Here is a 27,742-nt window from a genome sequence, read left to right as displayed (position 1 = left end):
CACACCTTCTGTCCTGGTTGGTACTGGATCAGAACAGCCTTCTGGTCATGCCATTGCTTCTGGAGCTCTGGCTGGCCTGAAGGTTTTTACTGGCCTTTTACATGTACTCAGCCATTCTGGATCTTAGGCCAAGTACATAGTCCACTATGTCCTGTTTGGGAGCTTTTAAAGGTTGTTCCCAACCCTCCTTCACAAGTGTTAGTGGACCTCTTACAGGGTGTCCAAAGAGGAGTTCAAAGGGGCTGAAGCCCACTCCTTTCTGGGGTACCTCCCTGTAAGCAAAAAGGAGGCAAGGTAACAGGACATCCCATCTCCTCCTGAGTTTTTCAGGGAGTCCCATTATCATTCCTTTGAGAGTTTTATTAAGCCCCTCTACCAGTCCATTAGCCTGTGGATGATAAGGATTGGTGAATTTGTATGTTGCACAACATTCCTTCCACATGGCTTTCGAGTATGCAGACATAAAGTTGCTACCCCTGTCTGATACAACCTCTTTTGGGAAACCCACACTGGAAAAGATTCCCAGGACGGCCTTTGCCACTGCAGGTGCTGTAGTGGTCCTTGGAGGAATTGCTTCAGGATATCTTGTGGCATGGTCCACAACCACCAAGATAAACCTATTGCCTGAAGCAGTAGGAGGGTCAAGGGGGCCAACTATGTCAACCCCTACCCTTTCAAAGTGGACCCCAACCACAGGTAGTGGAATAAGGGGAGCCTTTGGTGTGCCACCAGTCTTGCCACTGGCTTGGCAGGTCACACAAGACTTGCAAAAATCTTTAGTGTCCTCTGACATCCTAGGCCAGTGAAATCGGGGGACAAGCCTTTCCCATGTTTTGATCTGGCCCAAATGCCCAGCCAAAGGAATGTCACGTGCCAGAGTTAGGACGAACTCTCTGTACTGCAGGGGAATGACCAATCTCCTGGCTGCTCCAGGTTTTGGGTCCCATGCCTCTGTGTACAAGAGGTTGTCCTCCCAGTAAACTCTATGTGAGTCACTGACATCCCCATTTTGCTGCTTGACAGCTTGCTGTCTGAGACCCTCTAATGAGGGACAGGTTTGCTGTGCCACACTCAGCTCCTCCCTGGCAGGCCCCCCTCTACCCAAAAGCTCAGCAGTGTCTGCTGCCAGCTCATCTGGTGAAGGTTCTGCACAAGGAGGAAATTCCTCTTCCTCAGAAGGAGAATCATCTGTAGAGGGAGGGATAGTGGGTAGGGATTTACCCTTGCTACCCCCAGCTTTAGGGAGCACTTGGTCCATTGTTCCAGGATCCAAGTTACCCTGTCCTTTTTGCTTTTTGGCCTGAGCCCTTGTCAAAGCAGAAATATGCCCCCGAATGCCCAGCATTGCTGCATGAGCCTCCAACTCAACTTCTGCCCAAGCTGATGTCTCTAAATCGTTCCCTAGTAGACAGTCTACAGGTAAATCTGAGGCAACCACAACTTTCTTTGGACCAGTAATCCCCCCCAGTTGAGATTCACAACAGCCATGGGGTGGCTAAGAGTGTTGTTATGAGTGTCTATCACTTGGTACTGCTGACCAAGTATGTGTTGTTCAGGGTGCACCAGTTTCGCTATTACCATGGTAACACTGGCACCTGTGTCCCTGTAGGCCTGAACCTCAACACCATTTATTCGGGGAAGTTGCTTGTACTTATCCATATTAAGGGGACAAGCAACTAAGGTGGCCAAATCAATGGCACCTTCAGAGACTAACACAGCCTCTGTGGTCTCCCTAACAAGACCAACCCCAACTAAATTACCAAAAGTGAGCCCAGCTACTCCCTAGGATTGGGTATTTGTAGGTTTGCTCCCACCATCACTGCTATTACTAGGGGCACTATAATTTGCAGTAGGGGTTGTGGTAGTGGGAGGTTTGGTGTTTTTCTTTGGACAACTGGCATCAGTTGTCCAATGGCCTTTTGTCCATTTGACTTTACACAAATAACACCAAGGCTTTTTAACTTGATTATTGGAAGAGGATTTGGACCCACCACCCCCACCAGAGGATTGTTGTGGGCCTGATGAAGACTCAGTTTTACTTTTGTCCCCACCCTTGTCAGAAGATTCACCATCCTTCTTCTTGCCATCCTTGTCACCCGCTGTATGAACTTTTCTGTTCACTCTTGTTCTGACCCATTTGTCTGCCTTCTTTCCCAATTCTTGGGGAGAGGTCAGATCTGAGTCCACTAGATATTGGTGTAACAAGTCAGACACACAGTTATTCAGAATATGCTCTCTCAGAATAAGATTATACAGGCTTTCATAGTCAGTAACTTTACTGCCATGTAACCACCCCTCCAAGGCCTTCACTGAACAGTCAACAAAGTCTATCCAGTCTTGTGAGGACTCTTCTCTGGTGTCTCTGAACTTAATCCTGTATTGTTCAGTGGTTAAGCCAAATCAATTCAAGAGTGCATCCTTCAAAACTGCAAAATTGTTAGCATCACTTTCTCTAACAGTGAGGAGCCTATCCCTACCCTTTCCATTGAAAGATAGCCACAATATAGTAGCCCACTGCCTTTGAGGGACCCCCTGTACCATACAGGCCCTCTCAAGTGCAGCAAACCACTTGTTGATGTCATCCCCTTCCTTGTAAGGGGGAACTATCTTGTGCAGATTCCTGGAATCATGCTCTCTAACAGGATTACTATCAGGAATACTGCTGCTGCCACCATGGGGTCCAACCCCCAATCTCTGTCTCTCCTTCTCCAGGTCTAGGGATTCCCTATCTAAGGCCAGCTGTTGCTGTTTAAGCTTCAGTCTGGTCTCTTCCACTCTCAACTTTTTGAGTTCCCTTTCTAACATGTTGTCTTCAGGGTGGGTGGGTTGGGAATGCTTGGATACAGAAGATAAATTGGAAACAACAGAGGGAGATCTGTCCCTAACTGACTGAACCCTAATAACCTGGCCTCCAGGAATAAAGATACCCCTACTATGATGGGGACCTCCATTACTACCAACATTACTAGGTGGCCTGCTAAGGGGCAGATTTGGAACAGAACCCTCCCTACCTCCCTCAAGGAGATCCCCGAGTCAGAATGGGAACCTTCTATTAACCTCTCATTTGAAGTGCCTGCTTGGGACTCATCATTCACAATAAGCATGTTATATAGAAACTCTTTTGTAGGGTTCTTTCCTATCACCAAACCTCTATCTAAGCAGAGACTCCTTAGGCTCATGTAATTCAAATTGTCATAGGTAGTATTGACCATTTTAAGAGCAGACTCTACATCAGACATGATAGAAGAAGGTTTAGAGACAGTGAGAAGGAAGAAAAAGTTTCAGAACTTTTTAAAGAACAGAGAAAAAAACTTTTTCTAACTTTTAGAAACTTTTTGAAGTTTAGAGAAACTTTTCTGAACTTTGTAAAAAGTTTGAGAGAAGAAAAGCAAAACTTTTTGGTTAGGTGTACATACACTGAACTTGTTTTGTATATTATTCTCTTATGAAAAGTGCACATTGACAAAGTGGTAAGTAGTTACAAGTACTTATCCCACCGCTGGTGTCATATGCACAATATCATAAGAAAACACAATACACAGAAGTACTAAAAATAAAGGTACTTTATTTTTATGACAATATGCCAAAAGTATCTCAGTGAGTACCCTCAGTATGAGGATAAGATATATACACAAGGTATATGTACACAAACCAAAATTATGCAGGTAATAGCAAGAAAAGTAATGCAAGCAGTATAAAGTTACAATAGATTGCAATAGGAGCACATAGGTACAGGGGCAACACAAACCATATGCTCCAAAAGTGGAATGCGAACCACAAATGGACCCCAAACCTATGTGAGCTTGTAGAGGGTTGCTGGGACTGTAAGAAAACAGTGAGGGTTAGAAAAATAGCCCACCCCAAGACCCTGAAAAGTAGGTGTAAAGTGCACCTACTACCCAAAGAGAGCACAGAAGTTGTGATAGGGGGATTCTGCAGGAAGAACAAACACCAGCAATGCAACAACAGTGGATTTCCGGACCTGAGTACCTGTAAGACAAGGGGACCAAGTCCAATAGTCGCGACAGTGTCAAGAGTGGGCAGGAGCCCAGGAAATGCCAGTTGAGGGTGCAAGGAAGCTGCCACTGGTTGGAAGAAGCTTGGAGTTCTGCAAGAAAGAAGAGGACTAGGAACTTCCCCTTTGGAGGATGGATGTCCCACGTCGCGATGAAGCTTGCAGAGGTGTTCCCACGCAGAAAGACCGCAAACAAGCCTTGCTAGCTGCAAGGGTCGCGGTAAGGGTTTTTGGGTGCTGCTGTGGCCCAGGAGGGACCAGGATGTCGCCACTTGGAGGAGGAGACAGAGGGGGCACCCAGCAAGTCAGGGAGCCCTCACAGAAGCAGGCAGCACCCGCAGAAGTACCTGAACAGGCACTTGGAAGAAGAGTGAACCAGAGTCCACGCGAAGTCACAGAAGGGAGTCCCACGACGCCGGAGGACAACTCAGAAGGTTGTGCACTGCAGGTTAGAGTGTCGGGGACCCAGGCTTGGCTGTGCATGAAGGAAATCCTGGAAGAGTGCAAAGGAGCCGGAGCAGCTGCAAATCACACGGTACCGAGCAATGCAGTCTAGCGTGGGGAGGCAAGGACTTACCTGAGCAGTCAGCGGTCGATCATTTGGCAGAAGGTGAAGAGGGAGATGCAGAGGAACTCTGATGAGCTCTTGCATTCATTATCTGGTGAGATCCCCAAACCAGAGACCCTAAATAGCCAGAAAAGGAGGTTTGGCTACCTAGGAAGGAGGATTGGCTACCAAGAGAGGTAGGAGCCTATCAGAAGGAGCCTCTGACGTCACCTGCTGGCACTGGCCACTCAGAGCAATCCAGTGTGCCACAAACACCTCTGTTTTCAAGATGGCAGAGGTCTGGGACACACTGGAGGAGCTCTGGGCGCCTCCCCTGGGAGGTGCAGGTCAGGGGAGTGGTCACTCCCCTTTCCTTTGTCCAGTTTCACGCCAGAGCAGGGCTGGGGGATCCCTGAACCGGTGTAGACTGGCTTATGCAGAGATGGGTACCATCTGTGCCCATCAAAGCATTTCCAGAGGCTGGTGGAGGCTACTCCTCCCCAGCTCTCACACCTATTTCCAAAGGGAGAGGGTGTTACACCCTCTCTCAGAGGAAGTCCTTTGTTCTGCCCTCCTGGGCCAGGGCTGCCTGGACCCCAGGAGGGCAGAAACCTGTCTGAGGGGTTGGCAGCAGCTGCAGTGGAGACCCCGGAAAGGCAGTTTGGCAGTACCCGGGTTCTGTGCTAGAGACCCGGGGGATCATGGAATTGTCCCCACAATGCCAGAATGGCATTGGGGTGACAATTCCATGATCTTAGACATGTTACATGGCCATGTTCGGAGTTACCATTGTGACGCTGTACATAGGTAGTGACCTATGTACAGTGCACACGTGTAATGGTGTCCCCGCACTCACAAAGTCCAGGGAATTTGCCCTGAACGATGTGGGGGCACCTTGGCTAGTGCCAGGGTGCCCACACACTAAGGGGGTTATTCTAACTTTGGAGGAGTGTTAATCCGTCCCAAAAGTGACGGTAAAATGACGGATATACCACCAGCCGTATTACGAGTTCCATAGGATATAATGGACTCGTAATACGGCTGGTGGTAAATCCGTCACTTTTCCGTCACTTTTGGGACGGATTAACACCTCCTCCAAAGTTAGAATAACCCCCTAAGTAACTTTGCACCCAACCTTCACTAGGTGAAGGTTAGACATATAGGTGACTTATAAGTTACTTAAGTGCAGCGGTAAATGGCTGTGAAATAACGTGGACGTTATTTCACTCAGGCTGCACTGGCAGGCCTGTGTTAGAATTGTCAGAGCTCCCTATGGGTGGCAAAAGAATTGCTGCAGCCCATAGGGATCTCCTGGAACCCCAATACCCTGGGTACCTCAGTACCATATACTATGGAATTATAAGGGTCTTCCAGTATGCCAATGTGAATTGGTGAAATTGGTCACTAGCCTGTTAGTGACAATTTGGAAAGCAAAGAGAGAGCATAACCACTGAGGTTCTGGTTAGCAGAGCCTCAGTGAGACAGTTAGTCATCACACAGGGAACACATACAGGGCACACTTATGAGCACTGGGGCCATGGCTGGCAGGGTCCCAGTGACACATAGACTAAAACAACATATATACAGTGAAATATTGAGGTAACATGTCAGGCAAGATGGTACTTTCCTACAGTGACTCACAGACTAAAACAACATATATACAGTGAAATATGAGGGTAACATGCCAGGCAAGATGGTACTTTCCTACAGGCTTCTAATGCATCCTAGATGTGTAGAGGTATTGAACACATTGTGAGTCTTAAGAGACACTCTGAGTGAAGGTGACAGTTGATGACTTTTGTCAATGTAGACAAAGTTTCAAACGGGGCAAAGATTGTATGCAGTAGATGCAAAGGATTGTTAGCAGCCTCAAGTTGTTAGACAGAATCGTCTCAGCATGACAATTTCTACATAGCATAGAAGACTGTGTGCACCAGGTACTCACCCACGTACATGTGTTTATTTAGCTTCAAAAGATGGACTATGCATAGTTTCACGACAGTATGAAGACAGCATTTAGCATGATCTTTGGTGCCTTCAGACCTTGGTTATTTTAAGCGAATAGTGTATTGTTTGAGTATACACTGTTCTAAATAGATACTATTTAATACTCTGTGGTGTATTTTTCATGAGAGTTTCACTGTCTGCACACAGTGTGGTACAGAGCAAACTCACTCCAAAGAGTAATGTGAGTTTCCCGTATATCTGTGGTTGATTGCTGATGTGAACTGGGGTACCTGTGAAGTGTATGGTACGGGTCAATGTTGCACATTGCACAAGCTTGCTACACCTAAGGGGGTTGTGTCAGTGATGGCTTTAACGATGCTTCATATTATTCTGAACTATTTTGTACTTACTTTCAGGCCTCTAATGCCACACTAGTTTATAAAGCAACTTGTACAAAAAGAGGTGTGGGTGATGTCATAAATTATGTCATAGAACATGTCATGAGTGATGCAAAATGTGAGGTCATGAGTGCATAGCAGAAGTGCAAGTTATAGTTAGCTCTGCTCACTATAACTGGTTAACTTCTGTGTTTTTTTTCGTTCCAAACGTTAACATTGTCACCGACATATTCATCTAACTATAACATTACCTTAACCTTTGTTTTTGACAGTGAATTTCTAAGTTTAAAAAAAAAAAAAGATTTTTTTTTTCACACCTAACCATAACTTTACTTTAACCTTTGCTTTTTTCACTGATTTTCTAGGGATTTTATTTAAACAAAAAGTAATTATTTTATTACCATACGTAGAGCCAACCGCACGGCGCATGGCCTTGGACCATGCACAGGAGAGCGTTGGAAGCCAGGCCCTGTGGCCAAGGCACCAGAGGCAGCCAACCTCACGCTGTGCACAGCCTTTCATCACATGTGGTGTGGGCTTGGCTTGCAGGGCCTGGCTTGCAGCCAGGGTCTGCGTCCAACACACTGCAAACAGCTATCTCGAGGCAGCCAAACTCATGGCCCTCACGGCCTTTGCTCATGCTTGCCGTGGGGTTAGCTCACGGCCTCTGTTGCAACTGGGACCGAATTCTAACTTCCAGCAGGCAGCAAACGCCATACTGCGCACAGCCTTTGGCAGTGCCCAGCAGGAGATTGATAAAAGGGCTTTGCCTGCAGCCATGTTCTCTGACCAAACCCCCAGCAGGCTGCCACGCCCATACTGCACACAGCCTTTGCCGTGAGTAGCGTAGTGTTGGTATTTGGGCCCCAGAGACTCCATCTCCTGGGGCCAAAACATATATAGTAAGAGGAGAGGGATGAGCAGTCCCTCCTTGACCCTTAATTGGCCCCGGTCATCCCATTCCCAGGGCCAAAACAATTAAACGGGGGAGAAGGCCATGTTTCCCCCTTTCTGAGCCTTAATATGCCCTGGGAACCAAGTCCCCCAGTCCAAATGCAATAAAAATGCCTTCTTGGCTTTGGGGATCCCTTCCCCAGGGGTCAAAATCTAAAGGGAGGGTGTGTGCAGCTCCCTCCCGGAGCCTTATTAGACCATGGAGACCCCATCTACTGGGGCCAAATATAAAAAGGGGCAGGACACGTGGCCCCCTCTCTGAGCCTTAATAGGCCCCAGCATCCCCCAGGGCCATACCAATAAAAAAGGGGGGCATGTGGCCCCCTCTCCAAGCCACATTGGGCCTTGGGGGCACCATCCCCCATGACCCTTTGTATTTTAAAGAGGAGAGATGGGCCACGTGGTCAACCTCCATGAGCCAAGAGGTGGGGGCCACATGACCCCCCTTTCCAAGCCTTATAAGGCCCTGTGCCAGGTGGTCTTCTGCATTTTAAAGGGGAGGGGGGCCGCCCCACTCCCCAAGCCTTTATTGGACCGGGGGACCCCATCCCCATGGCTTTCAATATTTCAAGGTGGGTGTGCTGGTGCCCTCCCAGGACACCCACCATGCACAACACTAGTGGGTGCAGGAGGAGCCCTAGGTCCCCAACAGCCCCCATTGGCTCCCAGAATGCTGCAAGAGCTGACATTGCTTCCACCAGGAGGGAGCAACTACTTGTGCTGCTCCCTCCAGGCAGGAGCAATATATTAATCTGTTTCCCTGCCCGCATAAGTGCTGGAAGTGAAACAGATCTCAAGTCTGATCCCAGCTGGCAGGAGCATTATAAAAGCTCCCGTCCACTGGGAGCAGACTTTGTGTTCATCCTGTTCGGCAGGAGTTTAAAAAATGCTTCAGCCCGGTGGAAGCAAACACAAGTTTAGCTGCCTTTGCCAGTGCGGGCAGGGAATCTGCTTTATTCTGAGGGATTGGGGTACCTGGAGCCATTAAAGGCTCAGGAAAGGGGGGGCTCAGCCCTCTCTCTTTTAATTTAAGTACCGCCCTGGGGGATTGAACACCAGGACCTTTTAAACACTTGGGTAGGTGGCTGTGTCCACCACCTTTTTTTGAAGTTTTTGCCTCGGGTGGGATTCCCTGGCCTGTAATGGCTGAGGTAGGGGGCCCGTGGTTCCCCTCCCCTTGAATTAAATAAATCGGCCCTGGGGGATTTGGTACCTCGGGCCTTACAAGACTGGGGAGGTGGCTATACGGCCCCCATCCCCTTTCGCACACAGCTCGTCCGTGGGGTGAGCTCCCCGGGTCCTATAATGGTTCAGGGTAAGGGGTGGGCACGCCCTCCCTCCACATACCTATCCTGGCCCCAAGTATCTTTTTTTTCAAACTTCATGACAGGGGACTAAGTCCATGAGTCCTGTAATGGCTGCCAGCAACATTTTTATGATGTTGCTAGCAGCCAATCACAGTGCTCGCTCCCGCAGGAGTCTGACTTCCATGGGAGCTAATTGGCCCAAGGGAAAAAGAAGCTCCCTGGGCCAATCAGAAGGTTCTATTTTTGAACTGGCGCTTCAGTGAGAGTCTTGCAAGACTCTTGCTGATCCAACCATCAAGCTATACAAATATTTTGAACTTTAATTTCAAGAAAACTACGGAACCAATTTACACCAAATTACAAAAGGCCCAATCTATGGACCAAGATTTGGCTTCCTGCCAAATTTGGTGTAATTCGGTTCAGCAGTTTTTGCTGTAGCCCTTCTTAAAGAAGTCTATGGAAAATGCATGGGGATTTTCTGTTTTAGGATCCACCTTTTTTCTCGGCCCCTGCTTGACGGATCCACCTGAAACTTTCCATGCACAAACTAGGCAAAAAGAGCACTTTTTTGGAACGTTTTGTGGTGATTCGTCAAATCGTGCCAATATTATAATCTCTCTCTCTCTCTCTCTCTCTTTCTATATATATATATATATATATATATATATATATATATATATACACAGAGGAAAAAAATAAGGGTAAAATGATGTGACAGGTAAAAATGTCAGTTAAAATGTCACATTTTAAACTCAAAAACAACACTGAAATTCACGAGTTTTAGTTAACTGAAGTAACTATAACTTGCACGGCCACCATGCACAGTGTTGTCAGCACTGATGTCATTTCAGATGTTGCACTGATGTTTTCAATGATGTCATAGGACATGTCATGAGTGATGTAATATGTGAAGTAATAAACTGGGCAAACAACACCCCTTCCCCCCCATGCACGGGTGGCCAACCCTCCGACTGAGTCCCCGAGTCATAAAATGGCAGCTGCAGGTTCCTGTTCATTTTGTTGGCAGCCAATCAGATCACGTGTTCCGAGCTAGTGGTAGCGCTGTACTCCGAGGTAGACACGCTTCACTGTATATACATACATTTTGACCCTCAGGATTGCTTGCGCTGCTGTTGTCTGCAGGCTTCGGTCTCAAGAATTCTGATAGTTCTGGGAAATCAACCAAGTGAACTCGAACACTGATTGTGCCTCTACCGCTAAACTGAAGGGGTATTCCAGACTGATTGTGCCTCTACCGCTAAACTGAAGGTGTATTCCAGACTGATTGTGCCTCTACCGCTAACTGAAGGGGTATTTCACCCTGATTGTGCCTCTACTGCTAACTGAAGGGGTATTCCAGACTGATTGTGCCTCTACCGCTAACTGAAGGGGTATTTCACCCTGATTGTGCCTCTACCGCTAACTGAAGGGGTATTTCACCCTGATTGTGCCTCTCCCGCTAACTGAAGGGCTATTTCACCCTGATTGTGCCTCTACCGCTAAACTGAAGGGGTATTTCACCCTGATTGTGCCTCTCCCGCTAACTGAAGGGGTATTTCAACCTGATTGTGCCTCTCCCGCTAACTGAAGGGGTATTTCACCCTGATTGTGCCTCTACCGCTAACTGAAGGGCTATTTCACCCTGTTTGTGCGTCTCCCGCTAACTGAAGGGCTATTTCACCCTGATTGTGCCTCTACCGCTAAACTGAAGGGGTATTTCACCTTGATTGTGCCTCTACCGCTAACTGAAGGGGTATTTCAACCTGATTGTGCCTCTCCCGCTAACTGAAGGGGTATTTCACCCTGATTGTGCCTCTACCGCTAACTGAAGGGCTATTTCACCCTGTTTGTGCCTCTACCGCTAAACTGAAGGGGTATTTCTCTTCATTACACTTTGAAGCCCTGAAAGAACTTTTTAGCAGTGAGACACAACTGAAGTGAGCTAGGGCAGTGGTTCCCAACCTTTTGATTTCTGTGGACCTCCACTTTAACATTAATGGAACCCAGGGACCCCCACTGAATCATCATGGGAATCCAGGGACCCCCGCCTGAGTCATTACTGGAAGCTGGGGACCTAATTTGTCAATATTTGTTAATATCTTTTGATTTTCTAGGCTCTCGCGGACCCCCTGAGAAGGCTTCGCGGACCCCCAGGGGTCCCCGGACCACAGGTTGGGAACCACTGAGCTAGGGGTTACTGAATCAGGAAGGCTGCTCACACATGCATAGTGCCTATGTCATAATCTCACCTATCATACCCCGTGGGATTCTGCCCCCATGCCACCCATATTAGAGCCCTGTGCTCGATTGACCCTACTTTGAGTAGTCTGCAATAAAAGTACTTCTCGTTTCCTATAACGAAGAGCCCTGGGCTGGACAAAGTGTAATGTATCTGATGCATAACTGCTCGCGTCTGGAGTCACATCCCCCACCTGAGAAGCCTTTAAGTACTCGCCCTTTGTAGCCTGAGAGTCAAGTGAGGAAAGTACTCATATAGGAGGCAAACAACTTCAGCCACCATGATTGTGACCCAGTAGCTCCTGCTTGCCCCAGCCCCTGGACAACATACAACTATGATTTACCATGAAGAGCAGGGAGACAGTCTCTGCTAGTGGGGTTCTGGTATAAAGGCTTGTACCCCAGTTCAGTGACCAAGTAGCACCAACCATTAGTAGTGTCATATACTGATCATGGGGGTGGTAGTTACTCGATCCCACAGAAGTACCACTTTAGATGGAACCAAATCACTTAAAAGAGTCTTGCTGTGGAGTCTATTGTGAGCAGCATGCTAGCACCATGTCTGGGTACAAGTGTCTAATGTACAATAAAACATTCTGCGTCTGCCAGAATGGTTAAGCAGGCAGCAGGTTGTCACGTGGACACAGTGGCAGGGACCTTCAACCCTCCATAGGACTTGAAGTTTTCGTTAACCATAATTTTTCTGTGCCTCAAGGAGAAGCTCCCTCTTCAGCAATGTTCACATATCTATCAATATACATAGTTATAAATCTTGGGGCATATTTATGTGACGTCACCGGAGCGTCGCTTTCTTTTATGTTCTGACAGCACAAGCCTCTCAACCATATCTATGAGGCCACGCAAAGCCACTTTGTGTGGCTTTTCATGTCCTCATAGAAATGGAGTAAGGCAAAGCAACGCAAGTCACTGTGTCACCTTACCCTGCCCCAGGGAGGCGGTCCATGGGTCTAGTGCTGTTTTTTCCTCACGCAACACCCATTACCTTTGACGCATCCCCAGATGTACTTAATGACGCAAGCCTCTGCAGCGTTAAAACCTTACGCCTCCCCAGAGCAGGCATAACAAGGAGAAATATTTTTATTTCTCCTCGTTTTTTCCTCTTTTCATGTGTGCTTCATTCTGTAGCAGACATGGAAGCATGCCTCTCAAGATTGTTTTTGTGCAGGAAAGTGTAGTTTCCTGCAAAAAAACAATCCTGCATGCAACGCATGCCCCCTCGTACCATGGTGCAGATGTGCTTGTATTGGCGCTAGACAGCAAATTGTGCACCAGTGAAGAGGGAACGGACAGGAAAGCACTGTGGCCCGTATTTATACTTTTTTGTGCCGCATTTGCGCCTCCTTTTGACGCAAAAACTGCACAAACTTCAAAAATACAATTGTATTTTGGAAGTTTGTGCCGCTTTTGCGTAAAAAAATGACGCAAATGCGGCGCTAAAAAAGTTTAAATATGGGCCTGTATTTCATAAATGCAGTGCATTTCTGCCCTTTCACATTGGGGCGGGGCCTCGGCGCAAGAAGACTTGGACGGTGCCCTGCGACTATTACCCATAAACATGGGCCCTAGAGTTGGGGATGAACATGGAGTGTAAATTGTTTTCCAAGAATGCATTAATGAATGAGCTCTCTGTATTTAACGAAGCCTGTTAGCGCTGCAAATGAAACAAAGACATTAAGGCCCACATTATGACATATGCGGTAAATACCGCCTACCGCCACGGCGACGACCACCACAAGACCGTCACCGTGGCTACCTACCGTCAGCCAAGTTATGACCGTAGCTGGAATTCCGCCATAAGGATGGCGGAATTCCGACTAGGGTCAAGGTGGCGGAGGGCGGTAAGGTGGCACTGCTGCCAGCAGCAGTGCCACGCCAATAGACCGCCGACGACCGTATCATGATCCATGATACGGCCTGGCGGTGTTCTGCTGGTGGACGCTGCTGCTGGCAGCAGCGCCGCGTCCCGTCTCCTGCCGGAGGACCCCCTGCAAGCAGGTAAGTCGGTGCTCCTACAGGGGAGGGGGGTGGGAGGGGTGTTGTGTGTGTGTGGGGGTGTGTGTGTATGTTTATGTGTGTGTGCATGCAGGTGTGGTGCGTTTGGAATGCATGTGTGCATGAATGGATGTTTGTGTGCGTGTATGTTGTGATGTGTGAATGCGTGTGTGCATGTATGTACGTCAGTGTGTGTGGATGTGTGTGTGCACAGATGTATGCATGTGTGGGTGAATGTAGGTATGCATGTGTGTATGTGTGTGTATGTCTGTGCATGTAGGTGTGTGTATATCGGGAGTGTTGGAAGGGGAAAGGTCAAGGTGGGGGAGGACTCTGGGGAGGGGGAGATCCCTGTCACTGATTGTGCCTACTGCAAGCCACGGAAACCATGGCGGTGGGTGGGGTCATATTACCATGGGCGGCCTAGTGCCGGGCGCCGGGCTGGAGACTGTGGTCTCCAGCTCGGCGGTTGTTACTGCTGTGGTGGTCGGTGTGTTACATTGTCATAATCAGGCAGTATGTACTGCCAGCCTGTTGGCGGTACTACCACCACTATAACACTGACCCCCTAAATGTCGGTTTTGACTTCACAATCGCTCTTGTTGAGGGTGACCATTATTGGGGACACCTTCTTGGTTTGACCACTGACTTGTAGACAACATATCAGGTTTGGAGTCATACAATTGTTCGGTGTGGGGGCACGGAGTCGAGGGATGTATAAGGTCTTACCCTGGAAGAAGATGGCATTGAGAAGGAGGAGTTTCACGTTTGGGGGTACGTCGTCCAGCAGTTTCTTGATTCTGTTGTTGGTGTGTTGTGCCACCCAATTGTTGACCATTTCCAGGTTCTTGCTGGAGCTGTCGGTGAATGCTTGTGGTGTGACTTTGTAGAACTCTTCCGACTGATTCAAAAAGAAGGGGTTCACGGGCAGGTCTGCAGTGAGAAACAGAGGATCATAGCTAAATCTGGGTCGTTATTGTGAGCATGTGGGGGTCTCCCGGTGACATCTAACCAGTGCTAACTAAAGACCCCAATCTTGGGCTCTTACTTGGAACCATAGCCATCTCTTCACCAGTGAATGCTAAATGTTGTCATTCAAAAGCAGCTCATTCAGAAACCTTCTCCATTACAAACCTGAGAGCTCTGGGTCAGTGAAGGGTGAGTTATGGGCACATTTCAATTTAAATTTGTATGTGCAAGAGATGTGCGTTCTTACAGGACTCGAGGAGCCTCTCAAACTACTCTATTACATGCCTGCTGTGTGATATAAACAGCTTGTACATGGATCACTCAAAGCAACAGCTATGTGCATGCTGGGTCATACATTATCACTCAAACTCATTTTTTACATATCTCCTGGGTCACACGTGCAACACAAACACAGAGTACATATAATGCATACATGGATCAACTAAAGCCCTGTGTACCTCCATGCACAGAGTACATACCTCTACACCTAGAACTACATGTTTTTGTTTGAGCTGGATCACATGCAAAGTAGATTCATTAACCAGCCAAAGTCATGGGTGCACAAGCATCCTGGGGTCGACACGCTGCATACATGGGCAATCCAGAGCCTTAGGTGTGTATGGCTGCCGGGTCCTATATATGGTATGTACATAGACTTTCCATGCCAGGGGCCCAATTCACAAAGGTAAACTTAAACTTTTGGTAAGTTACGAGTAGTATCTTTACGTCCCCACTCGGAGAGGAATCTCCGCACCCAGAATGTATTCTCTACACCCGCAGTGCGGAGATTCTGCCCCGGTGCAGACGTAAAGATACTACCCCTAACTTACCTTTGTGAATACCAGAAAGTTAAACATAGACCAAAAGTCTATGCTTGCCTTTGTGAATCAGGCCCCATGTGTGTACAATACACTGGATAATACTTACACCAAATATATGTGTTAGTCAAACAATGCACACATGGCTCATCCAACACCCCATATGTAGAAGCATACTAAGAAGAACTGTAGAAAGCTTCTCTCTTTAATACCTTTGCCATAATTCCAGTTTAATCCAAAGGCAGCTCTGGTGCAAGCATTTTCGTAGCCTCAGGAAAGTGACATTTTGCAGTTTGGGTCCATCACTCTTCCATCCCCAGCAACATGGGCATGTTTGAGACCACTGGTTGCAACCTGGCACCCTCTGGTGGCAGCTTAAGGCAGCTCCTTCCAGTGGTTTTCGTGCAGCAGTGGCTCAGCTGGAAGAGAAATATTAAGGAACCCTATGTGACCGCAGGGTGGCCTACAGACCAGGGCCAACATTAATAAAGTATACTGTTCCGCCAGGGGTCCTAGATAGTACATTAAGGTCCTGATTACGACTTTGGCGGAGTGGAATACTCCGTCCCAAATGTGACGGATATCCCGCCCGCCGAATTACGAGTCCATTATATCCTATGGAACTCATAATACGGCGGGCGGGATCTCCGTCACATTTGGGACAGAGTAATCCCCTCTGCCAAAGTTGTAATCAGGCCCTAAGTGTCTAGATCCAACTAGGTCAATGGAAGTATTAGCTATGTGGAGCACAAGGCCATCCCACCCAAAGGTGGCATTCGTCATCAATGGCCCATGCTTCTCGTTGGGCCGGTGCTGCAATGCCCAGCGAGCCCCTCTAGGGGGCTCTTGGCTGGAGATGTTTTTTCACCTATTGGGTTGTACACGTGCAACTCAAATGCCCCCAATGTTGAAGGACACCAAAGAGCACAGGCCCAAAGAGGGCTTGTGCTCTGCATAGCTGGCACATGGCTAAGACATAGCTAATGCACAGCTGACGCATAGCTAACACACCCATTGAGCTAGTTGCATTAAGATAATTAATGTACTGTTGAGGACTCCTGGCGGAATAGTATACTTAATATTGATATTACTTGTAGAGCGTATACTGGACCGGAGCTTCTCTCAGTCCTCCTCATTTGAAGATCACAGTTAAGGGCGTCAGAGTACAGGTCCACAAAGCAAGTCTTTCACTACCCTGGCCAACCTTGGTTCTATATCAGCTCCCGGCTCTGCACGGCCATTCACCTGATGCACCTGCCAGTCCCTGCCCTTTCTGTTCCTCAAATATGATCAGCACCATCTTGACTGCCTCTTTCTTTGCTGCTCAGCAGTCAATATTAGTGCTACCATCTTTGACTTCATATTTTGCTTATATATGTTTTACTAATGCTGCATATACTGTATGGTTAAAAGCTTTAGCGCGTTCCAGTTGACACAAGCATTCAGCTCTTAACGATCATGATGCTTGGTTACACATGCGCTGCTGGTTGCTATCGGGTTTTTAGACTTACATATTTACAGATTTACATATAGAGGATCCTTTGACCCAAGTTTTTGTTTGTGCTTTCTTTGCTTCTACGTGTACGCGTTTAACCGCTGCTGCGGTTTTCATTGTGGAGTAGGAGCTTTGGGCTGGCTGCGCCCCCTCATTGTTGAGGTGCGCAAGTCCCAGCGTGTGAGCTCCGACTTGTCGGAGAGTTATGTCTTGGTTGGGGCTGCAATAATTTGATTGGTGCCTAGCGCTCTGACATCAGCGCTCAGACCCAGTGTGGAGCATCGCTGGCAAGTTTCCCAGGTCCATAAATGATGTGCTGCTCCACTCCAGATTTTTTCTTTGCATTCTGGGAGTTGTAGTCCTATTTTGTAATGGAAACAAGAAGACTACAAGTCCCAGAATTCAAAGAAAAGAACTGGAATGGAACAGCACATCATGCATGGACCTGGGAAACTGGGCAGGGTTTTGTGTGATAAGTTTATTTGCACTCTGCAAGTAGGATAGAATTTGGGAATGGACTTGCTGAGTACTTCTGCTCAATAATTTGTCCTGTTGCCCCCCTTATGTTTTTGTAAAAAGATTGTAATATTTCAAATTGAGGTGACTCCAAGGGCAAGGCCACCCCGTCCACACTGTATTCTTTCTGTTGGCCTCCCGGGAGATTTGTTGTCCCCAGTAATCCTTCTAAGATTGGTAACTTTTTGTTTATATAGATCAGTCTCATTTTGATGTTGAGGACTATCACAACTATCACAACGATGACCCACATAACTACATTGTGGGCCCACTGGTTAAAATCCTGAAACGTTCAGTCCAACCATCAGTGGCCAAAGCGCTTCAACCCATTTGGAGCCATCTGAAGAGCTGTGACCTGAGGCGTAGAGTGGTGGCTACTGGTCTTCTGGACGATCAGTCAAGGTTACAGGTGAACGGTAAACAGCAGGGTCCTCGAGACAATGGACAAGTTGGCTTAATCATATCAGTGAGCCATGGATCTATTGCATCTGGTAACTTCTATGAAGTGGCAACAACTAAACCAGTAGATAAAACTACTGACAGGGATACAGGTACCTCCCATTCAAACTCAAGTCTAAAGCCTCTAAAGCTCCTTTAAAGGTTCAGCCACCCATACTTACTCTTGCATCCAGATGACATTGTAAATCCGCGGTCATCCGAACGGACTCCAACAGGAGAGCTGGCTGATTACTTGCGGGCACGTTTGCACCAATATTTTGAGAAGGCGGCGCGCAACTGCTTGGAAGTGGAATGCCCCCATCCTGCGCTGGTTGGTTAGCAGATGGAAACACTGGGAGAGGACCCAAATACGGTCACTTTTAAGAGAAAGTTTGGAAGAGCACATAAGCATGGTCTTGACTGGTCCTGGAAGGCATGTCTGGATAAACTATTGGATATGTCAGGTCATCATTTGTAGCAGTGAGGATTTGCCCCGCAGAATTATGGACTGAAGTTCATAATTTATAGTGGTGTAGATTTGTCCTCTGGTCATAGACTGCAGTCTATAAATTCTAGTGGTGCAGATGTGTCCTCTGGGTACAGACTGAAGTCCATAATTTGTAGTGGTGCAGATTTGTCCTCTCTTAATAGACTGAAGTCCATACTTTATAGTGGTGGAGGTTTGTCCTGTGGTCATAGGCTGAAGTCCATCATTTGTAGTGGTGCAGATTTGTCCTCTGGTCAGAGACTGAAGTCCATCATTTGTAGTGGTGCAGATTTGTCCTCTGGTCAGAGACTGAAGTCCATCATTTGTAGTGGTGCAGGCTTCTCTTCCGGTCATAGACTGAAGTAAAGAATTTGCAGTGGTGCAGATTTGTCTCTGGTCATAGACTGAAGTCCATCATTTGCACTCTGGTCATAGACTGAAGCCCATAATTTATAGTGGTGCAAATGTGTCCTCTGCTCATGGACTGAAGTCCATAATTTCTAGTGGTGCAGTTTTGTCCTTTGGTCATAGACTGAACTCCATCATTTGCGGTGGCGCAGTCTTGTCCTCCGGTCACAGACTGAAGTCAATAATTTGCAGTGGTGCAGATTTGTTCTCTGGTCATAGACTGAAGTCAATAATTTGTAGTGGTGCAGGTTTATCCTATTGTCATAGACTGAAGTCCATCATTTGTAAAAGTGCAGATTTGTCCTCTGGTCATAGACTGAAGTCAATAATTTGTAGTGGTGCAGATTTGTCCTCTTGTAATACACTGAAGTCCATACTTTATAATGGTGCAGGTTTATCCTGTGGTCAGAGACTGAAGCCCAGCATTTGTAATAGTGCAGACTTGTCTTCTGGTCATAAACTGAACTCCATCATTTGTAGTGGTACAGGTTTGTCCTCTGGTCATAGGCTGAAGTCTATCATTTCTAATGGTGCAGATGTATCCTATGGTCATAGACTGAAGTCCATCATTTGTAGTGGTGCAGATTTGTCCTCTGGTCATAGACTGAAGTCCATAATTTATAGTGGTGCAGTTTTGTCCTTTGGTCATAGACTGAACTCCATCATTTGCAGTGGCTCAGTCTTGTCCTCCGGTCACAGACTGAAGTCAATAATTTGCAGTGGTGCAGATGTGTTCTCTGGTCATAGACTGAAGTCAATAATTTGTAGTGGTACAGGTTTATCCTGTGGTCATAGACTGAAGTTCATAATTTGCAGTGGTGCAGATTTGTCCTCTGGTCAAAGACTGAAGTCCCTACTTTGTAGTGATGCATATGTGTCCTCTGTCATAGACTGAAGTCCATCATTTGTAGTGGTCCAGATTTGTCCTCTCGTAATACACTGAAGTCCATACTTTATAATGGTGCAGGTTTATCCTGTGGTCAGAGACTGAAGCCCAGCATTTGTAATAGTGCAGACTTGTCTTCTGGTCATAAACTGAACTCCATCATTTGTAGTGGTACAGGTGTGTCCTCTGGTCATAGGCTGAAGTCTATCATTTCTAATGGTGCAGATTTATCCTCTGGTCATAGACTGAAGTCAATAATTTGTAGTGGTACAGGTTTATCCTGTGGTCATAGACTGAAGTTCATAATTTGCAGTGGTGCAGATTTGTCCTCTGGTCAAAGACTGAAGTCCCTACTTTGTAGTGATGCATATGTGTCCTCTGTCATAGACTGAAGTCCATCATTTGTAGTGGTGCAGATTTGTCCTGTGGTCATAGACTGAAGTCCATCATTTGTAGTGGTGCAGATTTGTCCTCTGGTCATAGACTGAAGTCCATCATTTATAGTGGTGCAGATTTGTCCTTTGGTCATAACATAAGTCCATAAGTTATAGTGGTGCAGATTTGTCCTCTGGTCATAGACTGAAGTCCATCATTTGTAGTGACACTGATGTGTCCTCTGGTCATAGACTGAAGTCCATCTTTTTGAGTGATGCAGATTTGTCCTCTGGTCATAGACTGAAGTCCATCATTTGCTGTGGTGCTGATTTGTTTTCTCATCATACAATGAAGTACATAATTATGTAGTGGTGCAAATCTGGCATCTGGTGATAGACTGAAGTCTATAAGTGGTGGTGATGGAGAGCTGTCTTCTGATCATAGACTGAAGTCCATAACTGTAGTGGGGCTAATGTGTCCTCTGATCATAGACTGAAGTCCATAACTGTGGTGAGGCAAATGTGTCCTCTGCTCATAGACTGACGTCCATAATTTGTAGTAGTGTAGATCTGTCCTTTGGTCATAGACTGAAGTCCATAATTTGTGGTGGTGCAGATTTGTCCTCTCGAGTTAGACTGAAGTTTGTTGTTTGTAGTAGTGTAGGTCTGTCCTTTCGTCATAGACTGAAGTCCATAATTTATAGTGGTACAGATTAGTCCTATGGTCATAACATAAGTCCATCATTTCTAATGGTGCAGATTTGTCCTCTGGTCATAGACTGAATTCCACCATTTGTGGTGATGCTGATGTATCCTCTGGTCATAGACTGAAGTCCATCATTTCTAGTGGTGCAGATTTGTCCTCTGGTCGTAGACTGAAGTCCATCATTTGTAGTGGTACAGATTTGTCCTCTGGTCGTAGACTGAAGTCCATCATTTGTAGTGGTGCAGATTTGTCCTATGGTCATAACATACGACCATCATTTCCAATGGTGCAGATTTGTCCTCTGGTCGTAGACTGAAGTCCATAATTTGTAGTGGTGCAGGTTTGTCCTATGGTCATAGACTGAAGTCCATCATTTGTAGTGGTGCAGGTTTGTCCTGTGGTCGTAAAATGAAGTCCATCATTTGTAGTGGTGCAGATTTGTCCTCTGGTCATAGACTGATGTCCATAATTTGTAGTGGTGCAGATTTGTCCTATGGTCATAGACTAAATTCCATCATTTGTAGTAGTGTAGGTCTGTCCTTTCGTCATAGCCTGCAGCCCATAATTTATAGTGGTGCAGATTTGTCCTTTGGTTATAACATAAGTCCATCATTTCTAATGGTGCATATTTGTCCTCTGGTCATAGACTGAAGTCAATAATTTGTAGTGGTCCAGATTTGTCCTCTTGTAATACACTGAAGTCCATACTTTATAATGGTGCAGGTTTATCCTGTGGTCAGAGACTGAAGCCCAGCATTTGTAATAGTGCAGACTTGTCTTCTGGTCATAAACTGAACTCCATCATTTGTAGTGGTACAGATTTATCCTGTGGTCATAGACTGAAGTCTATCATTTCTAATGGTGTAGATTTATCCTCTGGTCATAGACTGAAGTCCATAATTTGTGGTGGTGCAGATTTGTCTTCTCGAGTTAGACTGAAGTTTGTCGTTTGTAGTAGTGTAGATCTGTCATTTGGGCATAGACTGAAGTCCATAATTTATAGTGGTACAGATTAGTCCTATGCTCATAACATAAGTCCATCATTTCTAATGGTGCAGATGTATCCTCTGGTCATAGGCTGAAGTCCATCATTTGTAGTTGTGCAGATTTGTGACCTCACATTCTTCTTGTTCATTACCAGTTTTGGCTTCATGAAAAGTTACTCTGCCAGAGATGGTACTCAGCAGCCAGTTTCCTTTGTTCAGGCCAGCTGGCTGGCAGATTTTTATTTTCACCTTGACCCTTTGTTACCTTCTTTAAAGTATACCTAGCATGGCCTTTGCCTACCCCCAAGGAGTAGTTACCCTCTAACCCTGTGATCTTGGCTGTTTGGTTATCATCCCTACTCCTAAAGAGTCTTTACCTTGCGATGCATGAGGGGTTGTTTTACATCTCAGAAGTACCCTGAATCTCAGTACCCTCTCTTGTAGCTGCAGTGCATGCAGAAGGAATATACAAACAGTAATTTTTGTTTGTTTTATTCACTGCAGCAGGCTTCTTAATATTCTAGTCAGAACTCAGAATGCGAGAGTCGCCTATTTACTTTGCCAGTGCTTGTTTGACAGCGTCATGACTCCTCACCTCTGGTCGTGCCAAGAATGTAAGGGTGCGTGGTGTTTTGTGGGGGCACTTTTATGTGACCTTTCTTTACTTCAACCGTTAACACGAAGGGGAGGAGTTATCATGGGTCCTTCGACCATGTAGCTGTTTAAAGGGATTCTTTTTTAATGCAAATATCAATTAAATCAGATTGGTGAAATTATGTCCATTAGGAGGCTCATGATGTAAGGACTGTGACTGGATGAGGGATGAGGAAGTAATGGAGGTTAGAACATACCATCCGTCTGTCCACACATCCATCCATTGATCTGTTCATGCATCCGTCATCCATCCTTGCATCCATCCATCCATCTCAACTATTACTGAACACACCAGAGTCTGAGCACCACTTGTAAGCTCTTCCCAGACACAGGTTCATGATGGACTGATCTATAAACTAGCACTTTGAAGACCATGGTCATCCGCTGCTTAGCAGAGCTGGCTGTTTAAGACATATGCATGCCCCACCATTGCCCTTGCGCATGGCTATCAGTTGCACATGCCCACACTATTACCTTTTTGGTAGAACATTCCAGAGGAAGACACAAAGCCCTGGGAGGTGATCATGCGCCCTATAGTGCTGTGGACGCAGTCCGACGCGCTGGACTTCTTGAGCTCGAAGAGGGATTCCATGAGGTTGTCCTGCGTGTCACCGCGTGCACCTGTGTAGAGAACCAGCACATAAGGTAAGCTTAAGGTAGAGAAAGCAGGAAACAGCACTCATAAACAGTGGGGAGCCTGCAATACCCAGGGGTTTAGCTTAGTCAGTGAGATTTAGGGCAGGGCCGAATCTCAAATTTCCAAATAAAAAAGGAGTGGGCCGCGGGGTGAATGAGTGAGAAGACCAAGGTTCAGGGTGGCCCAATCCCTTGAGGAGCAGGGTCAGTACTGAGTAGCATTAGTTGGACCTCTAGGGCTGGTTTAGAGTTTGGTAGACAGAGTACCGATTTTGAGTCAGGCGGACTGCCAGTTTTACACCGACAGAATTCTGTCAAGGTAAAGCTTCCTCTGATGGCCTGATGGCAGTAGAGTGGATGGTTGGTGGTCTTCTTTTAACTGTCCGTCACACCAGGTACATCCTGGCGCCGAGGTACAGTAAATAAAATAAAAATGACCCCCACACCATGGGCGAAAACTCCTATGGTGTAGAGATCAATGTTTTTCTGGTTTTTTTTAAAAACAAACTCCTGTTTTAGGACTTTGTTTGTGAAAAATAAAGAGATTTGGAAAACTTTGACAACTGGCTGTCATATTTGATGGAGTCGTTAGTCAAACTTTTCCTATATTGAGAGAAACCGCCAAGATGGTGGTTCCTGCCAATGCATATTGATGCCCATGGCCAGGCAGGCATCTCTAAATTTGGCAGCTGGAGTAAAGGCAGGTTGGCTGACATAAAGTCCTCCAACCCCTGTCTGCCTTTTTTACATCTGCTAATCTTTAAATTAGGCGCTCTGTCTAGAGTGGCACAGTGGCCGATAATGATGGTTGGAACGCTCCCCTGAGTGATTGGCAGTGCTTAGACTATTTTTAAACATTCATCCCATCACCTTTCCGGTGTTTGATTGCCAGTAGTATGTCTGGAAACATGAGGCTGACACTGCTTGTGAAGCATATGACTGCCAGTGTTTATGAATTCCAGAAAGCAGTAAATGTGCATCCTTTCAAGATGTATTTATATGGGTGCGGATTTACTGCTTTTTCAGAAAACTGGTCACTATAAATATTTAGTTCCTGATTCAAACAAGCATTTGCAATGCAATGGGTCTCGCATTTGATCGACTTAGACCTAATAGTGTTGTAACGTCCTTACCGGACTTCTATTGCAACATAAAATGGAAATGAAAAGTAATACAGTTTCACATAAGCAAGCCGATTTAAAGCGCCACGCCATGAGCGTGAAGGAGCACACATAAAGGAAACAGAAGTTCGCTCTCAGTCAAATGTATCGGCAAATGTGCAGAGAGATTCCGCTGCGTAGGAAATAAAAGGAAAATGGAGGCCAGAAACCATGACATGGAGCATCTTGTTTTCAGTAGTTGGCCGGTGCGCTCAAGGAGGGCTAAACACCAGAAAAGGCATGACCTAGGCATGCCTTTCACAAATAAAATCAAGCGATTTTAAAAGGCAAGCCCATGAACCAACCAAACTGATGGGCGTGTGGTGGGCGTGGTTAAAAGCCCACAGAGAGATTACAGCAGGCTAGAGCGCTTGCCCGCTCGACCCTAAAAATGAAAGAGTTAAAATCCCTTAGGACGACATGAGAAACCAACGCAGACATATCAGACCCAACTCCGAGCCCTCAGACCCAACTATGAAGCCAAGAATGCATTTGGTTAGGGGGTGTCACACCCCAATCACTCCCTAAAGCTACTCCCCTTGGAATACCATTGTAGCCCTTGCCTCAACAACCCTCAGATTCAGTGAGTTCAGCAAGAGAGAACAGTCAAGGGTACTCAACGTTCTCTGTGGTCTTCTTCACTTATCTGCTCATACAAATACCACTTTTTCAGTGTTCTTATTGGCAACAAGATATATTATCCTCTGATGGGTTTGGGGGATAATACTCTTCTCCCTTCTATTAATTAAAAGCCATCAACATCGTTTCACACAAGCTCTTCGCAGGCCACTAACAGAGCAGAAGATGGCAGGTTGGGGGACCAGAAAGATCGAAGGATCTGCAATGGGATGAGGTGCGGGCTGGTGCAGACCTGCGGCAAGGCTGTAGTTGGGGGGAACACAGATGGGGGGAGTGTGGCCTGGGATGATTTGGGAGTAGCAGGGCGAGAAGGTCCCATTTGTGTCCTGACATTCTACTAAATGAACCTGTGAGGGCCATGTGTTTGCCACAATCAGCCTGGATTGGTGTTGACCAGGAAGAGGGGGGGTGAAGACAGTTCATGTGCAACATTGATTACTGTTCCAATGGGAAAGCAAAAAAAGAGGGCCAAATGGGAAAAAAGAGTAGTGTGAGAGGTAAAAAAAAAAAGGCCTAATACAATAATGAATGTTAAACATTCCCAGGGTACTGAGGAGGTATTTCGTAGTCTGGATGGGAAGGTGGGAGTAGACATTTCTGATATTCAGGGTATAGCACCAATCCAATCGCTGGAATCAAACAGCATGGGGAGGGAGGGTCTAGAGTTCTGGAATCAAACAGCGTTGGTGGCTCCAAAGTTCACTCCGATAGTGAGATTGCAATCCAGTCGGACACTGGATCAAACAGTAGAAGGGCTCCAGAGCTCTATGTGGTAGTGATTATTAACCCATTCCAGATACCTCTGTCTAATGGATAACTTAGGGTCTGATTAAGAGCTCAGAGGACAGGCTACTCTGTCACAAAAGTGATGGATATCCCGTCCACCAAAGTCTAAATCTTGTAGGATAGAATGGGATTTAGATTTCAGTGGATGGGTTATCCGTCACCCTTGTGATGGAGTAACCTCTCTGCAGAGTTACAAATCAGGCCCTCAGTCAGTCTTTCAGAATATATGAAGAAGTACATTTCTGACCTGGTGAGCGATGCCTTGGAGGCATCAAAACAGATCCTGAAGTTCTCTACAGACATCGTTGTTTGGTCCATGGGTACAGGTGTCATGCAGTGTCAGCATGCATGGGTGAGTTCACTAGAATAATTAGAGGAATCCATGCAGCACCCATAGACATGTCATTTAATGGTAAGAGACAGGTACAGAGAATGCCAACTCCATACTAGAAAGTTTCAAGAACAGCATGGCCGTGGCTCGTGGCCTGGGCCTAGCTTCCCCTGCACTAACAGCATTGTATTTTCCGTGGATATTCTACGGCCGTGCAGTGCTGCCAATGGCAGCCGTCTCAGCCTGTCCAAAGGCCATTTCAAATCTATTGCCCCTTCAGAGAGAGGGGTGAGTCCAGGAGGCATCACCAGCAGCAACAGCAGCAGATCCAGTTTGATAGGGAGGGATTGCCATCAATCAATGACAGGCACGTGCATTAGACCACTGGGTAATTCAGCAGATCCAGGCAGATATGTACTTTGCTTCCTATCCTCCATCCAGAGCACACCTTTCCTTCTGGCGGGATCGCTGTATCGTGCCTCAGTCCTGCAGATCAGATGGAAGTCCTTGCCTTGCTGCAAAACAGGTCTAGAAGAGGGAACCTGGCAGGGAGTGGCCTTGGGTTTGGTTGGACTTGGACCTTTCTGCAGGGTCATCCCCAGAATTTTTGCTTTATTCCTCCATATTTTTGCTGAATTTTTTTTTGTTTGCCTTAGGGGGTGGTGCAATAAATCACTTCTAACTAGTGCTAAAGGGCTTGTACTCTCGCCTTAAGTATGGTAGAATTGACTTATATCCAAATGGCATATTTAAGTTCCTTGTAAACCCTGTGCTCAGGGTTTGTAAAATAAGTGCTACTAGTGGGCCTGCAGTGATTGTGTCACCCACTTAAGTAGCCACTTCAATAGGTTTCAGGCCTGCTGTTGCAGCCTATGTGTGCAGTTTTAAACTGCCATTTTGACCTGGCAAACAAAACCTTATGCCAAGCCCAAAGCTTCCATTCTAATACATATGTGTTCCCCTAGGTTTGGCCCTGGACAGCCATGAGAGCATTGGTCAGTGAATTCAAAAAGTAGGACATGTACTTTTAAGTTTTACATGTCCTGATAGTGAAAAACTCTTAAATTAGTTTTTCACTACTGCCACGCCTGCTTGTCTCATAGGATAACATTTGAGTTACCTTAAGACAGTAAGACAGTTAATAAGTGATAATTTCCAAATGGGAACAGACAAGCAGTTCATGTTTGGTATCTTTGAAATTTAAAAAATATATATTTCTCATGGTGAAGTCAAATTTTAAATTACAGTTTTGAAAATGACACTTTTAGAAAGTTGGCATTTTCCTGCCATTGTCATTTAGTGCCTGCAACCTTCTCTGGGTCATAATTGGGTGTAGCTTACAGTTGGGCTTTGTGTATTCCTCCAGGGAAACCACACACAGTAGAGAGCTTAGGTATGGTCGGAAGGGCCATCACTGGCAAGATGGGAGGGTGGAGCTGGGCACAGCCCTACTTACACTCAAACAGGCTGTGTATTGCCTCCATACAAAGGACTGCTTACCTCCAGTCTGGGGCTAGGGCAAGGAAGGCAGAAAACCTGTGCACTTTAAAAGGAAACTTTAGAAGCTTCTCCCTCTTCAAAGGAGGCACAAATAGTAAACTTCAGACACCTAGCCTTCAGTACACTTCTGGAGGCTCTACCAGGAAGAAGGACTGCTGTGCTGCTGGAAGGACTGACACTCTGCTGGACGTCTACCCTTCTGGGCTACTGCCTTGCTGGACTGCTGCCTTGTTGGATTGCTACCCTCCTGCTCTTCTGCCTGAGTCAGAGGGATTTGGACCTTAAACTGAACCCAGGACTCCTCAAGTGACTCCAAGGGTTAATCTGCTAGCCTCCTATTCTGAGCCACAGGGACATAACAGGTTACCACCCACCTGCACCAGCACCCAGATCCAGCTGGGGCAAACCCCTGACCCACCCCCAAACAGTAGATAACGTAAAGAGCCTGGACCCATGGTGTGGCTATAGAAAGTCTAAACTGAAGTTCCGACTGTGAACGGGCCGGCGGTGCCAGTCACACAGCCCGGCAATGCA

General features: G+C 46.5%; 1 protein-coding gene across 1 annotated transcript in view; it reads right to left on the bottom strand.

Annotated features, from left to right (window-relative positions):
- The window catches only part of SERPING1 (serpin family G member 1), a 138,137-nt gene that overhangs the window by 59,956 nt on the left and 50,439 nt on the right, over nucleotides 1-27,742 (bottom strand). Inside the window, exons 4-5 of the mRNA XM_069233060.1 lie at nucleotides 22,631-22,777; nucleotides 14,149-14,352 (exon numbers count right to left, since the gene is read on the bottom strand). Coding sequence (XP_069089161.1) covers nucleotides 14,149-14,352; nucleotides 22,631-22,777 — 351 coding nt within the window. The remainder of the gene's footprint in view (nucleotides 1-14,148; nucleotides 14,353-22,630; nucleotides 22,778-27,742) is intronic.

Source organism: Pleurodeles waltl, chromosome 4_2 (assembly GCF_031143425.1).
Source record: "Pleurodeles waltl isolate 20211129_DDA chromosome 4_2, aPleWal1.hap1.20221129, whole genome shotgun sequence".
In the NCBI taxonomy this organism is placed as follows: Eukaryota; Metazoa; Chordata; class Amphibia; order Caudata; family Salamandridae; genus Pleurodeles; species Pleurodeles waltl.
The sequence above is the reverse complement of the archived record's forward strand: the minus strand, read 5'-3'. Positions and strand labels throughout refer to the sequence as shown.